This window comes from Ursus arctos, unplaced genomic scaffold, assembly GCF_023065955.2.
Source record: "Ursus arctos isolate Adak ecotype North America unplaced genomic scaffold, UrsArc2.0 scaffold_27, whole genome shotgun sequence".
Lineage (NCBI taxonomy): Eukaryota > Metazoa > Chordata > Mammalia > Carnivora > Ursidae > Ursus > Ursus arctos.
The window spans coordinates 14,693,688-14,717,028 of NW_026622952.1; the positions used below are offsets into that span (position 1 = coordinate 14,693,688).

At 38.7% G+C, this 23,341-nt stretch overlaps 1 protein-coding gene across 3 annotated transcripts in view; it reads left to right on the forward strand.

The window, feature by feature from the left end:
• NRG1 (neuregulin 1) overlaps positions 1-23,341 on the forward strand; it is a 1,048,028-nt gene that overhangs the window by 880,000 nt on the left and 144,687 nt on the right. For 2 of the 3 annotated variants that reach the window (XM_044387474.2, XM_057303499.1), the window contains exons 3-5: positions 6,520-6,641; positions 14,938-14,988; positions 17,293-17,343. In XM_044387474.2, coding sequence (XP_044243409.1) covers positions 6,520-6,641; positions 14,938-14,988; positions 17,293-17,343 — 224 coding nt within the window. The remainder of the gene's footprint in view (positions 1-6,519; positions 6,642-14,937; positions 14,989-17,292; positions 17,344-23,341) is intronic. The other variant, XM_057303500.1, reaches the window with a different exon arrangement.

The following is a 23,341-nucleotide window of genomic DNA, read 5'->3' on the forward strand; positions in this document are numbered from 1 at the left end:
AAGTCGGCCATTCATGTTGTCATCTGTTTTTTAAGGTTCAAGGACCAAACCGAATCTAAATTTAATTAACATTTGCAAGGTGCCCCTATTATTTCAATTTGTCCTATAAGTAAAAGAGAATGGATACTATTATTGTTATAGCCATTTTTCAAAAACGGAATGCCCTGAGCATGAAGAAAGTTCAGTTTCTTGCTTTAGATCTAATGTTGATGACTAGCAAAGCTTGGATTTGAAATAGGTCTGACTCTACGCCTCCTGTCCTTTCACAGTTACTGGAGATTTTGCTATATATGTGCTGTATATAGTAAAATCACACTACAGGGCTGGGGACACACACAGGCATAGGGTAATGTCTTTAATAAAAAAAATTCTCATTTTTCAGTTTCATCTGCATATTCATAATTTTCCATTACTAAGATCTTCAAACTGGTCATGGTTTGCCACGGTTACTTGGTTCCTTAAACTTTATCTGAGGCTTTGATCCACCAAGCAGAAGTGAATTTCAGTGTGAAGTTTGGGATTTTTTTTTAAGGAAAAGTATTGGCTCATTTCCAATCCTTGGTCCAGGTTTCTTTTTCACATAATCTAGATCATACATAACAGCCACAATTTCCTTGTCATCCCTTAGTGTTACCAAAAGACTCCACATCAATCAGCAATTTCTAGTATTTCGTAAAGTCTTATCGCCCTTCTCCCCCTGTTCCTACTAATAAACGACATTCTTACGTGTTCTTCCTATGACTTTGAATTGACATCTGAGCCTGTGTTTGTCATATTTGGCAAAGCAGTGTGTGGAACCAATTTAAAAAAATGGGAACTGCCCCAGTATTCCGTGTCTGCCCATCCCTCTGTTCTGCTTCCTCTGCCTGGTGGACCATTTTGAGCAAGAAAACTGGTTAGAGAGCATGGCACATGACAGATTCATATTTGAGGCTGTCAGATTGGCCTCACTTAAGAGTCCGTTCTACGTCAGTCTTACGCAAGGCTGACTTCCCACTGTTTGAGTATGGCACACTCCTTCGGATGCCCGTCATCTGTCTCAGCTCTTCATTTCCACTCTCACCTATTTTAATTTGGTTCAAAATGGGATCTAATTGGTCTTGTCACATTTCTGCAAACATTTTAAGGGAACGCTTTCTGCGGTTGTCCATTCTGGCCAGTCCTTTGACTCTATTCTAGAAAAAGTTCACACACATTTCCCTTCTTGCATCAGCTGAGCAGCTCTTGCAGGTCATGTTAATTTTATATGTAAGCAAATCTCCGATTCCTTAGGTATAAATGGGAATACTCCGTGCCTATTTCATATGGCTTATGTGAGGCATTTGGGGCAGTGCCTGGTTCCGTATAGTATGACAGTTGCTTATGAAACCCTCTCCTCCCTCCTTACCCTTCTTGTTATTGGCAGTTTGACAGTATCTGAGGCTGTGTTGAACACACACACACACACACACACACACACACACAAGCACACTCACAGAGTTCATATATGATTCCTTCGAGATCGGAGGAATGGGTTTATATAAACTGAGGAGATATTCCCTCTATGCATTTAAATTGTCTTGGCCCATAAAGTGTGGTGGAAGAACTAAGCCAAAAAAGACAAAGAAGACAGTAGTTATTGGAACCCTGAATCCATCCTTGAGCTCTTATTGAAAGAATACAGTTTGCATTTTGATAGAAGGAAAGAGAAATCAATATTTAGAACTTTCCTCTTTAAATCAGTCTGTATTAATTTGTTTTTACATCGTGTCGTTTTTCTTAATCCAAAAGTAATGTGTGCTTATAAAAAAAAAACCCTAAGTATTGCAGGAATATAAAATGTAATGATAGCTAACACTTATTGGGAGCTTTGCTGGATTCCAAGCACTGTTTTAGACACTTTACATGAGTTAACTCTTTCAATACTTTGAGAAAATAAAAATCTGCTGAAACATCAACCCCTCCCAGATTTCTAGATAACTCATCAACTAAAGAGCTAAAAATTCATTTTATGATTGGATGGGATTTCAACACTTTTTCAAGTTAACTTCCTTTCTGTAGAAAGCATATGGCGGCCTGTTGAAGAGAGTACGACAAGACCGTTGTATCCATACTTATCAAAGCCCCAGATCAATGCAATGTATAATTTTCAAGAAAGGTTTGTCTGTTTCTTCTCTCTTCCTACTTCCTACCCTGTACTCTAGGACCCACGGATCAAAGAGTCTCATAGTTGAACGTATCATTGGGGTTCACAGGGATCCCCCTAATCATCTGGATCCGTGGTTTCCCCATTGTGTCCCTGGAGAATCTTGTTTCCGCTGATTTGAAAATGAGCTGCCAACCGTCTTGACCTGAACTCCTTTGTCTCTTTATGATAGTTTTGAAATATGAGGCTCTGATTGAAGCTTTTGTTTTAAAATGGGATTTTTTCCCCCAAAATAGTTGAAACCACTGATCTAATTTAATCTTTTCTCTGCATAGAGATATTCTTGACAGGTGGTTATCCAGACTTGAATCTTTCCGAAGGGAGAGACACCCTCCCCGTTTTTGAACGTTCAGAAACTCTTCCTTATCACTCAAAATATGCCATCTTTTTCCTGTCAGACATATTCCATCTTCAAGAGCTTCCTCAAATAGTTTTCTTTTCCAGGTGACAACCATGAAATATATTTAAAAAACTACCCGTATCTTATTCATAGTCGCCTACCCGTAGGACCTCTGTTTCTTTAACAGAATCTTCTCTAGTGATAAGATTTATAAGCCCTATTCAACTGTGATCAACCTCTTCTAAAGTCCCCTAGTTTGTGAGAGCTTTCATCAGATGCCACTTCAAAACCTAATTAAATATTCTAGATGTCATCCAGCCTGTGAGCCGTGTATTGAGACTTTTATCCAATTTGATTTATGCTGTTTTAATATTAATATGGCCAAACAGTGTATAAGTTTCTTTTTTTATTTCTTTTTTTAGTAGTTGTTTAAAACGGCATAATGTTAAATGCGTGGCTAATTGAAATCCATTTTTCTGTATATATTATTGGCAAGGCACGTCTCTCCAAGTCGTACTTCTGCTACTGATTTTTGAACTGGAATGTATTTGCTAGGCTTATCTTGATTAAATTGAATCTTGGTCTTAGCCCATTGATGTTCAGTCCTAGAATTCCCAAGGGTGTTCTCTGTTGAAAGGATACCTCCGCTACATGTGATGCCTGCCTTAGAAATTCACAGTACATATTTGCATGAAAACCACTAAGAGGTACTGTTGTAAAGAAATCTATTTGACTTTGTTCAATGCAATATTTGAGCATAGAGAAATTTTTTTCTTAGTTTTTTAAGCATAAAATTTATCAGCATTACTTGGAATAATATTCCAGGAAATACTGTGTAGTTCTATTAGGAGAATTTTTATTTTCAGAACTATCCCTTTAAGATTATGTTAACTATAAAGCTGATTACCATGTTTCTTATAGTGGGATCCAGTTCAGTAGTTAAAATTTTAATGGCACAGGGTCAAGAAAGAACTCCTCATATATCATCAGGGACTGTCCCTCAACTTACATAAATAGGAAAGAAGTGTTCTTGGAATTATTATATCTTGAAGTGTTGTACATTTTTGGGTTGTTGTTGCGATAAGATTGGGAGCTTAACAAGAAAAGTTACCATCTTTTATTTTAGGAATTCACTTTTTCTTCTGTGTTGAAAACCAGGATATTATCCCTCAACCTGAACTTCTTCATGATTTAGCTATCGCTTATTTTTAGTGGTTCCATGGTTGTACATGAAAATTCTTCTAGCTAATTATGCGGTTTGGGGCTGGACAAGCTTATTGCAGTATTTGTATTGTTTCTGACTGCTCTTCATAGGTGTGTGTCATGAAGGAAACATGGCATGTATGGACAAATTTGTGTAAATAGCTGATAATCCATTAAGAAAAACACCAGATTTGAATACACCAAAACCAGGCTTAAAAGTTAACACGACTTGTTGGGGGGTAATATCCTAATATTGCATTTTGATACTTTTAAAAGTTCTCGTAGCTTGTAATTAGATCTGAATATCAACTTGCCAAGATGTTTGCCCTCAGATTGTTCTGTTTTGGTTTATAAGGATAGACTTCAGAGAAACTTTTGTGGAGAAGCCCTCTGATTAATATGTGACCGTCCCTGCATAAATGGCCCTTGGGGATCCCCCCACCCCATTACAGCTAAACAGGCTATTATTATATTAGATCCATTTTTTAAAAGATTTTATTTATTTATTTGACAGAGAGAGAGAGACAGCCAGCGAGAGAGGGAACACAAGCAGGGGGAGTGGGAGAGGAAGAAGCAGGCTCCCAGCAGAGGAGCCTGATATGGGGCTCGATCCCAGGACCCTGGGATCAAGCCCTGAGCGGAAGGCAGACGCTTAACAACTGAGCCACCCAGGCGCCCCAGATCCATTTTTGTTTTATCAACTTTGTTCTGTGCACCATCATTTTCAGGAAATATGAATAGATATGCCATGTGGATGACAAGGATTCCACCATCAAATAAGTTTGAGAGTAACTAAATAATATATTCCCCTCTTAAAGAGTCAGAGTACATTAGCATATTAAAGACTTTGAGAATTCCTGCAAGATCAACAACAACAAAAAGCCTGTTTTTGTTCATCCTCATGTTGTCAGAGTTTATTTGAGTATGGTACACCTTGTTTTGTTTTCTCAAGTTTACCTGTTGACATTGTTCTGAGTCATTAATTTGTCAATCTGCATGTTGGTTTGACTGTGGCTGCGTTGGTCTGGACCTCCTCCGACTGTCTCTGCCCTCTTAATAAGGCGTCCTCTTTTCCTGCAGCCAACATTTAGGAACGTTAGGTCCTGGAGAGAGCTTACAAGGGAGCATCCAAATATTTTCTTCCTTTATTCACACATTCATCCTATAATGTTTAAGGATGTACCAAGGACAAAGCAGTGGCATGTCCTCATAGAACTGTGAGGGTACCAAGAAGTTTAAATTATGGACGCCCCCTCCAAAGTGTGTGTCCTAGCTGGACAGATACGATCTACTTCAAGAACTGTGGGGATCATGGGAGAGGTACTGAAGGCTATCAGAATGTAGACAAAGAAGAGAGCAGCAGCAGTGACATGATTATGGAAGATGTGCTGAAAGAATTGGCACTTGAGGTGCTCCAGAAAAGTCAGTCAATATCTTGAAATATGGGCCACCCTCCGTTCTAGGAGGAAGAAAGGGCCCAAGCCAAAGCACCATGATGGAAGGCTCTAAGGCTTACATATGGTACTGGGTGGGTGGTGCAGTTCAATAGACTGGAAGAGAATAGTAGGAATTGAATTTTCATTAATTATATTAGAATAAGTGATTGAATTTGATTAATAATATTATATGACAAGAAGACCAGAAAATTCGCGATAAAACTAAGAAGGTGTAACTTATGGGAGCTTTGCATATAATTATGAGTTGCTGTCTTAGCTTCCTGCCTTCTTCTTTCCCTGTTGTCATCCCAGGAGTCCAGGCAGTCAGGACCAGGTGTGCATGTACAGGGATGCTTTAAAAAGTCTTTAGTAAATGCAACCAGCGCCAGTGGTTCTGTGTTTTTAAATCGTGGAGACTGCTTAAATTATTGGCTATATGCAACAGTAAAACATAGACAGATGCAAATCACAGTGCTGCCCATGTTGAAAGAGTGTTGAATATTGATTTAATATGCAGTTTCATAAAAGTGTGTGCTGTTATTATATATTTATTTCAATGTTAAGAATGATTTGTATCCTTCCGTGCTCCTAGCAATGCAAATCTTCTTAAAGAAGAATTCTCTTTCTTTTGTAAATCCTTTTGATTCAAAATAAACATAAGTCCTGATGTTACTGTACTGAGAAAAGTGCAGAGCATTTTTTTTTTTTTAAGATTTTATTTATTTATGTGACAGAGAGACAGCCAGCGAGAGAGGGAACACAAGCAGGGGGAGTGGGAGAGGAAGAAGCAGGCTCCAGCCGAGGAGCCTGATGTGGGGCTCGATCCTAGAATGCCAGGATCACGCCCTGAGCCGAAGGCAGACGCTTAACGACTGCGCCACCCAGGCGCCCAAGTGCAGAGCATTTTAATCTATTCTGGCCTTCCTTATGTGTCCGTCCTTACCAGATTTGTAAATGATTTTACACTTTTTAAGTCTTTCTAGTGGCTGATGACATTTAGATATAGAAAGGAAGAAAATTCACCAATTGGTTTGAAAAAAAAAAAAAATCTGAGCCATAATATGTTTAGTGGTGGTGGCAGAGGAATAAAAAGAAAAATTAGAGAAGACATTCTTTAAATTGCTAATCTGGGTGATAAAATTAAGGCCATGTCCATAGTATCAGTTAAATGTCATGTATCTCATCTTCACTCTTGGTCAAATCCCACATCTGTCTATTAGTAAGTTGTGTTTTAAGGTGGTGTGTGTGGAGTGGGGAGGGGAAGTTTGAGAACCCTGAAACTACAGAGAAATAGATTTTGATGGTCAATGTCTGTCTGTGAAATATACTTAGACCACTTTGTCCTGATCTTACAGGAAGTCAGAACTTCGCATTAACAAGGCATCACTGGCTGATTCTGGAGAATATATGTGCAGAGTAACCAGCAAATTAGGAAACGACAGTGCCTCTGCCAATATCACCATTGTGGATTCCAATGGTAAGAGATACCTACTACATTCCATTTCTCAGGCTGTAAAAGGAGTAATCAAGAGATGTGGTGAGAGTTGTACTAAACTCATGTACTAAATCTCATTGTGAACAAATAAGAAACAAGGAAGGAAAACCGTATCCTTCAAGTATCTTGTGTATCTTCCATAACATGCACTTCCGTAAGAGTGTGTCTCTACTCCCTGAGGTGACATACACCTGAAACATACATAGATTTTTGTTTTTTAAGGATTTCAATAGGGCCTGAATGGCAGAAACAGAATGGGGTTGCTGAAAGAGATTATACTTCCTCTTTAAATTTGTCAGGGAGGGCTGTCAAGTCTTTGGCTCTATCAGTAACAGAGTATGTTCGTGTGTATATATATGTGTGTGTATTTATATACAGAATACATTTGTATATGCAGGATATATGTGTATTACATACATATGTATGTACATATGTATATTATATATGAATATATGTAGTGTGTGTGTGTTAACAGAATACAATCCTGACTCAGTCCTAGAAATTTGAATGTTCTCATATGTATTTTTAATACAGCTGGCTCTAGGTCGTAGGAAGTGAGGCCTATCAATTTTCTTTTAGGCCTATTAATTCTGAAATTAGGAGAGTCTTCGAGCAAAGCCCTTCCTACTATGTCTAGTGTTCAGCTTCTGCTTCCCTGAGAACGGCGCCAGGGATATTTGTTAAACAAATGAATGACTTGGAGATAGAAGGTGTCACTTACCCTCCAGCAACTTCTCTGAGTTATCCAGGAAGTTAAAGAACCACAGCTGGTGGCTGTCTGCTCAGGAGACCATACTCCTCCACGATTTGATGGAGTCATCTCTAGAAACCGACGATGAGCTACAGCAGGGAGCGTCTCCATCTCGTGAAATAATAAAATGTGACTTCAAAGCCCTTTGGTGCTCCTTTTCCCTTTTGCGTGATGGCACTTAACTACTGCCTACACAAGCCCTGCCATGTGTTATAAAGCCAAGCCTAGTGACACTGCTGCCCTCTAGGCGGGAGAGGGGAAAGTTTGCCCACTGCAGACGCCTGGGCTCTGAAAGCGGGAAGGTAAACGTGCAAGGCCAGCAAGGGGAGAGCGAAAGAGACTTGAAGGGTCAGCTCTGGAGGAGACTGATGGAGTTGGCGTCTGTTGACTTACTAGCACAGGGAGAAGGGAGTAAGGTCAAAAGATGGACCGGGGTTGAGAAAAATCTCAAGTTAATCCCCAGCCTTCTCTGGATTCCCCAATGAACTGCTCTGTTGCAGGGTAATCAGAGTTCATTAATTTTAAGTGCCTCCTTCCACAGAGACTAGAGGACAACAGTGAAAAGTAGTTTCCATCACTATTTTTAGGAGCTGCGTTTATAGTTGAAAATGTAAAAGCCATTTAAAATTTATATGAGTAAAGGTAGCATCGCTTTACGTGTTCATCAGCCCAGGTTAAGCAATAAGTATGCTGCTGGTGTTATTTTACCCCATGAGGAATTTTATAGGATGCTAACTTGAAACACAGATTTAAAAACCGATTTCAGTGGCTTATTCTTTTTTTTTTTTTTCCTATTGTGCTATGTTTAGTAGCTTGTTCTCAGCCTGTCATTGGCTTGGTCCAATGTGTCTCCCCGTGGTAAATGCTATTGAATTATGATTTTGACACTTGGATTAGATTTGTAGAGCTATGTATACTATAAATTCCCAGGAAAATACAATTAGAATAAGTGTCATGGTCTCACTGAGTGCTTACAATACTATTATATTATCCCATGTTTTCTGATTTACAGGATTAAGCAGTGAATTATTTACTACTGTATTATTCCTGGTGAAAGCCCATAGGGCTTATTTTTTTATTAATTTTGGGGTGCCAAGGGATAATACGGCTTTTAACATTTCTCTCATAGGGGAGACATCCAATTCATGTTTCCATGTTAATTCATTCAAGAACTGGTCTTGGATTTGAGTATTTATTATTGACCATAGAGAAATGCAAGTCGGGATGTTTTTGACGATCAGCCTTTTTCACCGGACAAGAGTAAAGAGAAGTTCTTAGAATATTGAAAGGAAGGCATTCTTAAACAACCAACTGAAATTCTTTACAGAATGAGGTTTTACTGATTTCCATAGAGCATCTGAGGGAGAATAGAGAATCTTAATTACAATGCAGAGTGGTCTTGTTTTTTATTTTCTTCTTAGAACTTTAGGAATACTTCATCCTTTTCCAACCCTCTCATTGTATTTAAAAAGAAATGTGAACTTAGCGTGTGTCTGAAAACAAACACATTCAGAACACAAGATATGTAGTGGCAAAGGAGAACTCAACCCAGATTTCTTGAGTTCCTGATCCAGTAGAGCTTACTCTGTATCTGACTGTGTGTTTGGGAATATTTAAGTAGATTATTCGGTTTGTGAAGAAAAAGAAAAAAAAAAACTGAAGGAAGGGTGTGAGGCATAAGGAGAGAGGGGTTCTCTGGGGAAGAGTTGGAACTTCGTTATAACTGGGGATAGAGGAGAAAAATGTACCCAGGTCATATCTGAAGATTTAAGTAAACGGAAGTTTCTGGATCTTCTTTCTAGTGTCTCTGCCTTTAATGTGCTTCAGTTACTTTCTTGAAGCTTCTGTTTCTTTTATCTTCTCACCTCTCCTGCTTTCAACGGTGCTTCTTTATAATTACAAACTTTAACCTGATTATGATCTCACTTGGCCATATTTTTCTTCACGGCTCTTTTTAAGGCATTCTTTCCATTTTAACTCCTATTGTGTGATTGTTTTCTTAGTTCCCAAATCAAATTCCCCATTGCAAGAATGTGATTGAAAGAACTTATGTGCCAGACCATTTCGAAAGACCTAGAGAGCTTACGAATCATCTGCCTTCTGGTCAGGTGCCCATCGTGGGCTCAACCCAGGAGAGTGAAACTGGAAACATGGCCGCCTAGAAACGCCCCTCTTCTCAGAGGCTGTGGGCGGTCTGCTTTTCGTCAGAGCCTGTGGCTTGGCAGCCATCATGAAAGACAAGGCTAGTGTGTTCTGCATATTGGGAGACTTTCTTTTCCACCAGCACCTCAGGGGCTTAGTTGAAGCATAACCAAAAAGAAAATAAATAATCTTTCTGATCCTTCAGCCTCTTCTGTTCTCTTTGAATTTGCTATATTCGGATCAATTCTAGTTATCAAAGAAGTCTCAGCTCAGGTCCGGAGCTCTCTGGGGCTCAGATACACGAACTTGTGGTGTCACATCCCTGTCTCCTTAGAAATCTGGGCAAACACTGCACAGAAACAGAGGGAAAAAAGAGCACTCTACTGTGGTTATAAGCTGCACATGGCCAAACCTTCTCTCCCTAACTGTGTATTTATTATTGACTTGGGCTGAGAGAGTAGAATTCTCAAGAATTCCATTTCCTTCTGGGGGTCCTAGAAAAAAGTCTGAAAATAAGAACATGTTGTCAAAACATTATATTGTGTAGTACTCCCCTTGAGATTTTAATTTATATTTTCTACAAAATATTAGTCATTTTGTTAATTTTGTGTTGTCTCACTCGTTGCTCCCATATTTCTCCAGTACACAACTGTGGTCTGATAATTCCTAAACAGGTTGCCTTGCTCAAAGATCCTGGTATGCTGCTCTGAGCTAATTATCCAACTTCCATCCTGTGCAAAAGATTCCTTGTGATATACTGAAATTCTCACACAAGTGCCTTCTTTGCACGAAGATGTTTAGAATATATTTTGGTACAAGATTCTAGGAGGGATGGCAGGGGGAAGGGGAGGGAAGATACGCACGAGCGATTGTGTTTTTTTCTCCCCAGAAAAAAGTGAAAATTGTAACAAGATGACCTTGTTATTTGACACTATTTTTAATTCCAAAACACAGCTATATAACTCTCAGGGAAAAATTAGCTCGGATCGTAAAAGTCTTCCATCCGATATTAGGAACTTTCTGCGGTGAGACTCATTGTTTAGATTTGCTTAGATTAGCAACTAGGTATAAACGAATTGATAACAAAAACCCAAGAATCCTCCTTGAATTGTTATATGCTTGAGCGAAATAATGACCATATTTTCACTGTTTTCGAACATTTAGAGAAGAATGTATATATATATAGCCAATCACTAGGTTAAGCTATGTTTTAGAAATTTATATGTTTTCTGTCTTTTCCAGTGCCTTTTAATCCCGATCTCATGTGGAAAAAAGAATTTGCCACACAGTAAACAGATATACACGTATGCAATCTGCTAATTATTTTTGGGACTATGTGGGTCTAACAAAGACCAGTTGGGGTTTCATATAAAGAAGGATCTCATAGGCAGCTGTCATCACATGATGGCTTATGGGTGGATTCCTTTCACAAATTCAAATATGGCAGCTTAAGAGGCCGCATACACCACGCTTACACAGATCGTACACTCTACGTTCATTTTTATTTGCGTTTCATTTGGCTTGGTCTTTATACAGGAAACCTTAATTTCGCAATTAATTCTCAGCTAAGAAGCTCCATAAAAACTCCTGGGCATCAGATTAGGGAGGAGAGTAATAGACCTAACTGGTTTTCAAATTAATTAAGTACTGTGGTTTTTCAAAGATTAATACAAGAGAATATACAAACTAATCAATCATATCCTCTACTAGATTTTCTTTTTTTAATCAGGAGAAAAATTATTTGAGTGAGATTCAAAATCCCACAGGAATATGGGGCTCATAGCCATAAATTTGCTGTTTCCTTTGAGATGAACGAAAAATATTATTTCCACAAAATTTGCCTAATGTATCAATTGGTCCTTTAAACACTTGGCTCACGTGGGTAATAGGCTTAGTTTGCCCCTCTCCCAAATTGATGGCATTGCTGGAAATGCCGTGATATTGGTAAACAAGCTAGAGTTATACTGACGATCATATAAAATGTTTTGTAATTTGGAAAGCAGTCTCCATGTATGGTGTATTATATTGCATTCCCATGAAGGCTAATAAGGAAGAGCAATACGAGTGGAAAGGAGCTGTCTTTACAGTGTATAGTATCCATTCTGTCTCTACATCATTTATTAATTTCAAAATTTCTCAGTTGCTTTCTCATAAGCTCTCATGATGAGCAAGAATGCAGACACCTGAAGACATTCCTTAAGTCATCTTTACTAGTGCTAACAAATAAGTCGGCCCATTTTCAATCTTTATTTTTTTTTTAAAGATTTTATTTATTTATTTGACAGAGATAGAGACAGCCAGCGAGAGAGGGAACACAGGCAGGGGGAGTGGGAGAGGAAGAAGCAGGCTCATAGCAGAGGAGCCTGATGTGGGGCTCGATCCCATAACGCCGGGATCACGCCCTGAGCCGAAGGCAGACGCCCAACCGCTGTGCCACCCAGGCGCCCCCATTTTCAATCTTTAAAAAGATGACTTGGTCGTATTTTTTTTGCACACACAATAATAACCTGTACTTTTGGAATAACAAGGCGTCGCAGAAGTGGATGTTTAAATACATACAGACACATCATGTGTATGTTTCTGTATCTGTGTATATGTGTCTTTTGCCAAATAGTTATATTCAGTATATTGTGCTCATGGTGAAATCTCAAACAAGTCATGCATGCATAATAATTAGGAAAATTCCTTTCTACAAGGTGTCATTTTTCAGACAGTGCAACTTTTTCTTGAGAGCAGATCCGATTAAAAAAGCATTCAAACATGGCAAATATACTAATGTTCCTTATGTTTACTTGCCTACTCAGCATAAGTGGCTCAGCTGTGTTCAGTTCCTGATCATTCTAAATCCTCATTAATTTGCATTAATGAAGGGGATGTCCTTTATAAATTAACGAATTTAATATATCAAGTTACTGTAGGAAAATCTGTCGCTTAAATAACCATCAAGAAATTGCAGGACTTGATTTTTTTAAATCTGTAATTGCAACAAAATTATTTTCCATCACTTATAATAAAAAGGTGTTTTGTAAGTCTATGAATTCTACCCAAAACATGAATAAAAATGCTTGCTTAGTGATTTTAATCAAAAAGATTAATTTTTCTTATTAGCGAGATTCTTTTAGTGTAGAAGTATACAACTTCTGACTTGTGTTTCCCCCAGGAAAATTCTGAAGGTTTCTATTTGGAACCATAATTGCTAAAGATATTTTTAAGGTCTCCAGAGTAAATATCTAATTTTAGGAAGGGAGATGATTGTTATTATTAATATTCTTTTAGGAAGGGAAATTATTTTAAGTTGTCTCTGTGTAGATAGATTTTTATAGTAACCTCCTGTTCTGGTACTTTTATGTAACATTCAATTTAAAAAGGAAATGTTATGGTTAACCTTTCCTCTAATCTGAGATCTTTCATGTTGGAGATAGAAAAGCTCTCACTTTCTTTTTTTTTTTTTCTTGGAAGGTCACAGTGGACAACTACTTGGTTTGTCAAAAATAAATTTGAAAAGAGTCTTGATATTCATGCTGGGATTGGGACCTTTGCCCAATTCTTGTGACCCTGAGCTTACGACTTCAGTCTGGCTGTCATGTCATTGATGGGTCCTGAAGGACAGAAAAGGAAACCTCTCTCCTTATGTGGGCACTTGCTTGGAAACATGGATCTTCTAATACGTATTCATAGGGAAAGATAAATGTTGTGAATCTTTGATTAAAATCTTTCTCTCAGATTAAATAACCCCCAAAAGAAGAACAATTTCATTTTCTAGAGCCCAAATCAAGAAAAGTAGTTGTGGTCATGTCAGAAACAGATATTGCCATAGTATCAACTCAGACTGTCCTCTTTAATGCTTGCTGCATGAGAAAATCCAAAGGGTATCATATACATTCCCATTCTGATTCCTTTCACTTCTTCCCATTTTTTGTGGGTATAAAAAGCAATGGAGGCTACTTTGGTGGCTTGATAATAATCTCACACCTTGAATGGTTGGTCTTCCTAATGTTTGAATAGAGAGGACTGTCCATTACTTAATTTTCACAAGAGAGACACATTTGGTCTTACTAAAGGTGTATTTCTGACCTTTATATATTCATATTTCGCCTGATGCTTATTCTTAAACATCTCCGCTGAATCTCACATGCCATTTTTTCCCCTTCTGATTCTGCAAGACCTTGTATTCCTAGAGAAGCACCTGAGGTTGAAGAAACATTGCCAGTTAAATTAAGACTTCTTACCTACTGGACTAGGCCTACCGTGGAAACCTGAAATGGTCACATCTATACTTAAAGATGGTTGTGTTGATCGTGAACATTCCTAACTCCATGATTAACAGGCTGCTAATTCAAACATAAAATGATAACATATATGATTTGCTTAGGATTTTAGGAGTTTCTGATAACTTCCATAGTGTGTGTGTATATATATATATATATTTATATATGTGTATATATATCACAATAGATTCAACTTATCTTTTTGTCCTGGTTAGTAAATAGTGAAGTATTATTATGTCATTTAACAATAATTATACCAACAGTGAAAGTTGAATGATATTCCTCATCGCCTCACTGCATCTTCCCAGGCTTCATAAAACTCTGCCTTACTGAAAATACTAGATTTTAGCAAGTGAAACCCTTTGCAGAAGGACAGGAAGAAGACAGAATTGGTGAGACAATGTCATCGTCCTTTGTTCCATTATAAAGGCAGTAAACTGAAAGCATGTCAACGCTTACACAAGACCGTCACAATTCCCACCATAATGTAGTTTCTCCTTCCTTCCCTTGGGTTGGGAGCTCCTATTAACGCTGTGCCCTGCCCGGAGTAGCCGAAAAGTCTATCAGATAAGGTGCCCATCTGGGTTATCATTGGCAATTTTCTCTAGAGTTCAATGCCAGAACTTGACGTTTTTCACCAATCCCAATTAGAAACGTCGCTTGCTTTGTTTTTGAACAAACATGTAGTTCTCCAAAGATTGACAACTTAAAAATTCTGACCACAGCTTTGATCCTACAGCTCTGATGTGTTTTTTTTTTTGTTTTTTTTTTTTACTTCTGCTATCTGCCTTCCTTTCTGAGAAGGAACCCACAGCCTCTTTGCTGTATATTGTCCTTCACCAGCCCCACGGGGGCAGGGAATTCTTGCTACGTACTTACTCCAGCATAGCTCATCTCATGCTCTTTGCCCAAGAAAGAAGAACTACTTATCTGGACAGCTTTTTTTTTTTTTTTTTTCATTTCTGACGTTCAGGGTGGATAGAGCCTGGGCTTTCATCACCCTCTTGCAATACTTTTCTTCCTTTACACTCTTCTTCAGTGTGAAGGCAGGCTGTGGAAGTGGCTCCCGGCCTCCTGATTATACATCATAATCTCCTATCACCTTTTCTTTTTACAGACGTCGTCACTGGCATGCCAGCCTCAACTGAACGAGCATATGTGTCTTCAGGTAAGGAAAAGCAGCTCACCAAATTTTACTAACCAGAACGACAGACCTAACTGCTGCCTGCACCTTCTACTAATCAGAATGCCCTCTGCATCCAGATCGTAGCTGTTCTTGTTTTCTGCTCCAGTATTTCCTCCAGCTCCTGTTGCCTTTTGAGGTTTTACGTAAAGGAGTACAGTTCTTGCCGTATGTCTGAAATTGGGCCTGAGAGGCATGCATGGGAAAAAGAACTGTCTAGATACAACTTAGTGACATTAGACCAGGAAAGAAGACATCTGGGTTATACATTTTTACAATCTTTCTAGGTCCTTCTCTCAGCTGCCTCTGTTCCTTTCATCCACTGTTGTTTGTTCCTGGTTAATGTGTCCGTGTCCAAACTCTGACCTCTGGGCTCCTAATGAGCAGTTGTGGGTCACTGAACTTAGAGAAAATACTGTTAAGACGCCTGAATTTTTCAAATGTTGGTGCATTGCTTCTTGGTTTGTTTTTGTTTGTTTCTTCCTCGCCTGTAATATTTGCCGGTAGCATTTAAAGTCTGAGCAGATAGCTACTTCTAACCCAGCTCTACTAATGCATGCCTAACCATAATTCATCGATTTCCCCATTAGCTGTGAATTTAATTAATCTGCTGTGAATCTTTTCCTTTTCTTTTCTCTTTTTCTTTTTACTTTCCTTAACTTCTATTATTCTATAGTTAACAGGACCTTGGAATATTTAAAAATTCATATTTAATTAGAGGCACATTTTTAGAGTCCTAGATTCAAAACTCACTTCAGAAGTATAATAACTTGTTTCTGCATGACGCCTCACAGTTTACAAAGATTCTTACATCTCATTGGGTATTCACAGTAGATGTGTGAAACAAGACATTATTTTTCTTCCTTGTACAGATGGGAAAACTGAAGCATTAGAAATGTTAAGTCATATGTCTCAGCAAGTAGGAGAGCAGAGCCTTCGAGCTAGCCCAGTATTCCTTCCCGTTACCCCGTATTTAATGTTCTGGCATCATTGATTTCCTTCATTATGACCTGTACCTTGTTGAAAAGCTGTAGGAGGCCATATGATTGAACACAGCCTTTTTTGACTTACCTTCATCAGTTTCTCCTCTTCCCTTCAAAGCCAGTGTTCAGTATCATAAAGGTTAATTCTCTCTGTATCCCAGATGGCTTTGACCATGTTTAGGGCATAGTCATGTGTTGTTCCTAAGATGGACGTACTCACCTTACAGGGTGGGATGATCCTGGAGTCTAAGAGGCTTGTACTTTTCTGAGTAATAGAAAGAAAGCAAGAGAGAAGGGAGGCAGCTAGGGAGGGAGGGGAAGAAAGATAGAGGTAAAAAGAACAACAACAAAAAAAAAATTGTTGAGTCATCTGAATTTTCTTCCGCTTTCACTTAGGCATTTCTTTCATATAAGGGGCTTCACTATCTGACTCCAGTCGATGCTGTTAGGAACCTGGGCTTTTCAGATGATGTGGTGCATCTCGGGAATCGGGAGAGACGATGACTATTATTTTCCGATACATAACTTGAATCTTTATAACTTTCTGGCTGCTGAATTTCAGTCCCTCTTTGATACTAACTTGTTCTTCTTTCTGACTAATAAAAACCCGTAGGTCCCCTGCTTTTTTTTTCTGCATGAGTCGTGTTTTATGCTTTGTCTGTATTTAAATACCAGCTTCCCTTCCTTTGTACTTGCTACCTAAGAGAATCTTGCTACCAGACGTCTCCAATGATCATATTAGGAGTTTATTTAGCGTGTTTTGTTTGACCCTACCATAATTGCTCCAGTGGATCTTGCATGGACTTCATTCATCACCGTATTCGGTCAGGGCGTCTATGCAGACCATGTTGCCTGAGAACAGATTCATTCTTCTTCTTCTTTTTTTTATTCCCTCTGCGCAAGGAAGTGAACTTTCATTCTCTCTGAATATGGGGATTGTTCTCTTTGATTTCATGTTTCTGAAAATCAAGAGCACACTTGAGAGAAGGAATGGGCCATCTCACCTGTCCTGTGGATCTGTTCAGTGTCATGTTTCTAGGAAGTTCATACATCAGTTGGTACGTGGGCTATCTCTGCAAGGGGACCGACTCCACTTCCATCCCTTGGGTTTGGACTACAGAAAGAGTGCTCTGTGGTCTTTGAATATTGCATACATCTTCCTCTGACTTCGAAATGCTTCAGCTTTTCCATTGCACTGTTTTCTAGTCCTCTTTTTCTGGATGATCCCTGAGCCTGGCACATTTCTGATGTAAGAATGCAAACCGCCTGCCTCAATAAAGCCTTATTTCGCTTCTTTGTTTTATAGAGTCTCCCATTAGAATATCAGTATCAACAGAAGGAGCAAATACTTCTTCATGTAAGTATACTTGAGTATTCCATTCACTAGTTGTTAACCCAGGATGGTATCTGCTTCTGGAGATGGGGTTCCTGTCTGTCCTCTGCCCTCACTGAGGAAAAGTACCTCAAGTTTGGGAGCAGGCTGGTATTTGCTGCTTGGAAGGGAATGGCCCCGCTCTATGCTTGCGGTGGGGAAGGGGGGGATTCGAGATCCCCTCCGCCTAAGATACACATGGACATTAGAAGACACCACATATGTGCTGGTGTTATAATGTGGTGTCTTTGAATGTTGAAAAATGACTGCAGAGCCTCTGAGGCCTGGCTCTGGGTGAGCAATAGAGAACGTCGTTAGTTGTTTTTAGTGTGTCTTGTTGCATTTAGCAATTGCTTGAGGCCTGATACCCAGCTGTTTGGGGCCTATTCTAAAGCTCCCCGGTTCTCATATAAAGTCTGCTGTGATAGAGTAAGGAAACTATATATAGATGCCCTTAATTCAAATTCGATAGCAAGTGACTAATTATGAAAATGTTTGAAAGCAAGTCCCTAGGCAAGATCTCAGATTAGTTTTCATCTGTTTAATGTAAAGTGTGCTTTGTGCTTATGGAGTTCTACAGCCGGTAGATTGATTGGTGCTTTGTGCCATGTCAGGGGAACTTAAGAAATTAGCAAGCACTAGTAAAAATAGTTTTGATACTTATGAATTGTGAATAGCGTCGCATTAAATTTTGATATCCAACGGGGGAATTTATCAGACCTTGAAAATAAAACCTATAATTACAGTCTTTCTCTCCCTTATTTTAGCTCTTTATTTAAAGCTATTTCTCAGTTTGAGAAGCTCTTCAATAAGTAGATATTCCCAATTATTCTATTTCAACCCAGGGAGTGTGTTTAAGGCACAATTTCCTCTGGCTATCAGCATGGTAGAAAACACTCGCAGGAAGGTCTGTATTTTAGGCCACTTCAGTTGTTTTGTCAATCACTTTAAATACATCCAGTTCGAATCTAAAGCCTTTCGCTTCGGGTTAGTACCAGAACTGTAACGATACGATGTAAACGTATTCTTTATTGCATGAAGTATGATGTTTTGACTGTATTTTAACTAGATAAAGCATCCTTTAACTAGATTGATGGAAGCAATCTAGTGAGATCAAACAGGAAATAAAATGCCAGAGAGGACTAAATTGGCTTCTTCTGTATTCTAAAGATACTCATTACGTAGTCTAAAACGATAATCCCTTCTGGGGAGTTTGGGATATTTGTTATTTAATTCTACTTATAAAAAGATTAGTATAATTGTATAGATTTTAGCTAACTAGCATTAAGGAATCATGTTGAGCTTTGTTTTAGATTTTTGGGTGTTTATTATACAAGGGCAAATACTAGATTTTTCTTTTTGGCATTTTGTCTGGGAACAATTTCTCCCCTGCATGATTCATTGAATGAAGTTATTGAAACTCTTGTAATTGGAACCCTCCTGCTATCATTAGGGCGATGGATGCTATCCTTAAGCATATCCGAGTAGTTTTGGAATAGAAGAAATACTTCTTTGGGTTTTCCAGAGCTTTAGGGAACTGAAATGAATCTCTCAGTTTACATTTGTATTCATTGCAATACTGTGGAGAGAGAAATAATTTTGAAATCTGACTCTGATCTCTAACTCTCAGCAGAGTTAGTTCCTGATACTTGGTAAAGGTTTAAGACTAAGAAAGAAGGCTTTGTATTTTTATATCGTGTTAAAATATTTCAATGTGCCACTTTCATACATCCTCCCCCTTCCCCGTTCATGCTAGGCTCTCCGTAAATACTGTGGAATTGATTCATGCATACCTTTTCTTAATCTCATGAAAATACGCTCTGTAATTTGAAAGCATAACCAAGAGTGGCGGGATCCTAAGTCCCGTCTTGGTTAGAGCGGTGAGAGCAGCGTGAGGCACTCAACCCATCTAGAGGGAGCTCCGGGGACCTCTGCCATGCAGAACTCTGTGACGTCAGCAGAGCTCCATCTAGCAAAGGCTGAAGGGGAAACTCGAGGAAGCAGAAATTGGCATAAGCGGGACTGATGTATAAGAGTCGAAGGCCTTGGGAAAGTTCACACGGGTCAGAAATAATCAACGCTGAAGAATAGGTTCCTTTTCGCTTTGTTTCCACCAGAAAGGGGACACCAGTAAATCCCCGTGCGTGAAAAGTGAACCATGCTGTTGAAATGTCATCACGTCTGGGCGGGCTGCGTTCTTGGAGCTCTTGGCCCTGGTGTTTGTTGTGTACATTTTGCAAAGCCTTTAGACGGATTCAGCAAACCTGTTGTGTATTTTGATGAGTTCCTGTGCTTTTGGGGTCAGACAGCCCTGTTACTCTTCCGTTCTTTAGGCACAAACGTGCACACCTGGGTGCAGAAGCAGCCCCTTCCTGCCAGTCCTTGTTGATGGGAGCCTCTCACTGCTGAGTAAATCCTGAGAGGGTTCAGCAGTGTCAGTTTATGCCCTTGGCCCTGCTCGGATGCCCCAAGGATGCCAAGTCCGTCTTTTCTGCCGGCATCCTGCTTCTCCCCAGAGCCTTCCCTGACCACGCCCACCCTCAAAGTGCTACTTTTGTCCTCTGTAACTCCTGTTGGGATAGAAAAAAAACAGAAAGAAGAGAATAAGCATTACCCACCTACTATATGAAATACCACTGCTAATATTTTAAAATACATTCTTACTAGTGTTTTTCATTCTGGCTTTGTATTTATCTACCCTCCCTCGGTCTACTTAATGTGTCATATGCATTTTTCTCGTTACCAAATACGAATCAGAAGTATTTTAAAATAGTGTTTTTTAAAAATCTTAAACTTTTAAATAATTCTTTAAATCACTGTAACAATAAAGCAGTTGTTCCTGACTGGAGGTTTTAGGGGATTTAGGTTTCATTTACAAATACCTTATCATTTATTTCCCCTTTGTATTTATTATTCCTAGCATTTCATAAATGTTGGTGAAATATCAAAGGTACTAATTCTTCCCTTTGTAAGGAAAATTTTAACTGTTTCTTTTCTGAAACTGAAATTGGTACTCGTGTTGTATTCTCACTATCTTTAGAGTTGCTAATTTATAAAATTTTCAAGAAGTTTCTTGTAATGATCTCCTGGTAAAGATTAACGTTATTTGCCTTTATTTTACTTACTTTGTTTTGGTAAATGGGGCATCTGTGACTTGAAACGTGTAATTTGCTAAATGAGGGTCCTATTACATGTGTTATTGTATAAGGAGAATGTGAACCTTACAAAACAGTTAGTCAGACTCTCTTGTTCCTCTTTTACGTAGGATCAGCAAAAAAGTAAAAGAATTGCTTAGAACAAACCTTAATGACTTCTCTCTGAAGTGCCAGCAGCCCGTGACCCTATTTTGCCGACGATTTTATTGAGTGCTATAAAAAAGTACAATTGTTAAAACCAGTCACTTTACTGAATTAAGAACCATCCATTCCAATATAATAAATTAATGAGGGAAACACAAATGAAAAGTCTAATGAATAGTAATCAGAAAAAAATAAAGATGAGTCTCTGGAAAACAGTCTTAAATAGTAATAAGTGTTTCTAATAATAATAATAGTAATGGCAAACATCTGTTAAAGGCTTTCCATGTGCCAGGCACAGTGCTAGGTGATTTGCGTGGAGAACCATAACTCATGGTTCTCATAAAACCTTATTCCATTTTTCAGATGTTGAGGCTGATAGATTTTGTCCGAAGTCACACAAGCAGAATTCAAACCCAGGCAATCCGCTAGCCTGCTATGCATGACATGTGAAGTTTTGTTGCCTCAAAGAAAAAGCATTTAACATTGAAAGGAATGAGATTCTGCGAATGGACTGGAAAGTGATCTCCGACAGGAAGTGGATTGGGAGCGTGGGTGGTAGCTTAGGTAAATGCGAGACCTGGGACCAGCTGAGCCCATGTGATCTGTGTGTTACACATCAAAGTATGCCAGGCATGAGGTGAAATGGACAGAACACGCACCTTGGGTGGACACGTGCTCGGAAGTCTAAATACAAGTGCTGTAATTACTAGGTAATCTTAGGCAAATTGTCTAACCTCCCTGAGACTCCGTTTCAAGGTCTATATAATCTTGTTTATCTCAAATCTACACTGGAAGCTTAATGTGGGAAAATTAATGTGAATCATTTAGCACAGCTTTGCTTTTAGGATGTCTCCCCTATCTGTGGGAGAGAGAAAAATGGAAAACTGGTGTGGCTCTGAAGAGAGAAAGGAAATCAGAGGAGGCCTTTGCATCTCATGTGAACAATGTAGGAAAATATCTTTATTTTTGGAGGAGGAAAGGAGTTAATTATTTGCATTCCAAATGATGATGCTGAAAGTTCTATGCCAAGAAATCACTGTGTCTTTTCAAAATATTATATATTCTCAGCTAAGGCTGCATTTCAAAAGAACTTATCCAGGAAGTCCTCTTTGAAATCTCTGAATGAAATGGACAATTCAGTCTTTAATTTGGCACCTAAAAGAGCTAGCTGAAGGGGAAAATGTCTTTTGTCTGCAGGACGTTTCTGTTATAATGAGATACAGCATTTTCACTTGGGAATAGCAGAGTGATATGTATTGATTAGATTGGGCCACGTCCACTGGTCCATGGGTGAGATTTAAAGCTATGATTCTTACATTTCACCCTCAGCTACAACTGACTTACCTGCTTTAATGGCAGAAGAAACTCCCTGGACCATTGCTAGATGATTCTCAGCTGGAAAAATGGCATTTCAATTTCAGATCTTTATTGGTGGCAAAATATGAAGTCTGTCCTGTCACCGTTGGAGAGCTCCTTCTAATTGAATGCAAATTGTGTTTCCAGGTTTCTATAAACATGGCATTTTCAAAGGTGTGGTGGCTCTGTCTTTTGTGGAGAATGACAAACAAATTCCCATGCATCATACAGCAATAAGAGAATAATTTAAAAGGAAATTGCCCAATTGGTATTACTTCCATCTATCTAATTGCATAGACACTTACGTATTTTTAGGACAATAAGTGACTTGGAACAAGAGCACAGAGGTGTCTATCACAGCCATTCCTGTGCTCAGGCAAGTTATTGCCTTCATAGTCATTCATTCATTTTGTAAGTAACTGTATCTGACTTTTTTTAAAGTACCACCTGCAACTGTAATACGGTTCTTCAGTTCTGCCTTTGACCTTTCTAAAGTCCTTCACTACCTCTCATTGCATTCCACCCCTGGACGAGATAATCTTGAAACTTTTGGTCAAGCTTATAATGAAATTATAGTTAACCTTTGGTAGTCAGTTGAAATCAACCTTTACAAAATTATTCTTTTGAACCATGCAATAAGCTATATATGTGTATGTGTATCTATACACATAACTAGATATTTGTATCAGGCTGTATATTTTATAAGGCATGTTTTTATATACTGAGTCATTTATTCACACAGGAACTCTGTGACCTAGATTTTATCCCATTTGTCGGCTGAGGGGTTGAGGCTCAGACATTCTGACAGGTCCAAATTCAAAAACTAAGTAGGCGGTAGAGCAGAAATTTAAACCTGAATCTTCTGATAGCAAATGTTATGGTCTTTTATTTGCAAAGTCTTAGGGGATCCTTTCAGCGAGTTTGACGGAAGGCCTTCTTTAAAAAAAAAAAAAAAAAAGAGAGAGAAAAAGAAAAGTATCGAGATGCAGTTTTTATAAAGACTGCAGGAGTACAATCACATTAGTCCCAGTTATTCCAAAGCCCACTTTTATTGAAGTTATACATTTTCCAAACACTCTAAGGTAATGAAATGGACAGTTGAGTCCTTAGTTAATGGCAACACAATTCAAGGGTTTAAAAAAGGAGGCAGAAGTGTTGGTCTAGAATTATTTCAGTGACCTTGCTGTTTGGCTTTGTTATTTTGAGAATGATGTGGTGTATTTCCAAATATGCTATTTTACAGACATGGGAATACTCTTTTTTTTTTTTTTAAGATTTTATTTATTCGACAGAGATAGAGACAGCCAGAGAGAGAGGGAACACAAGCA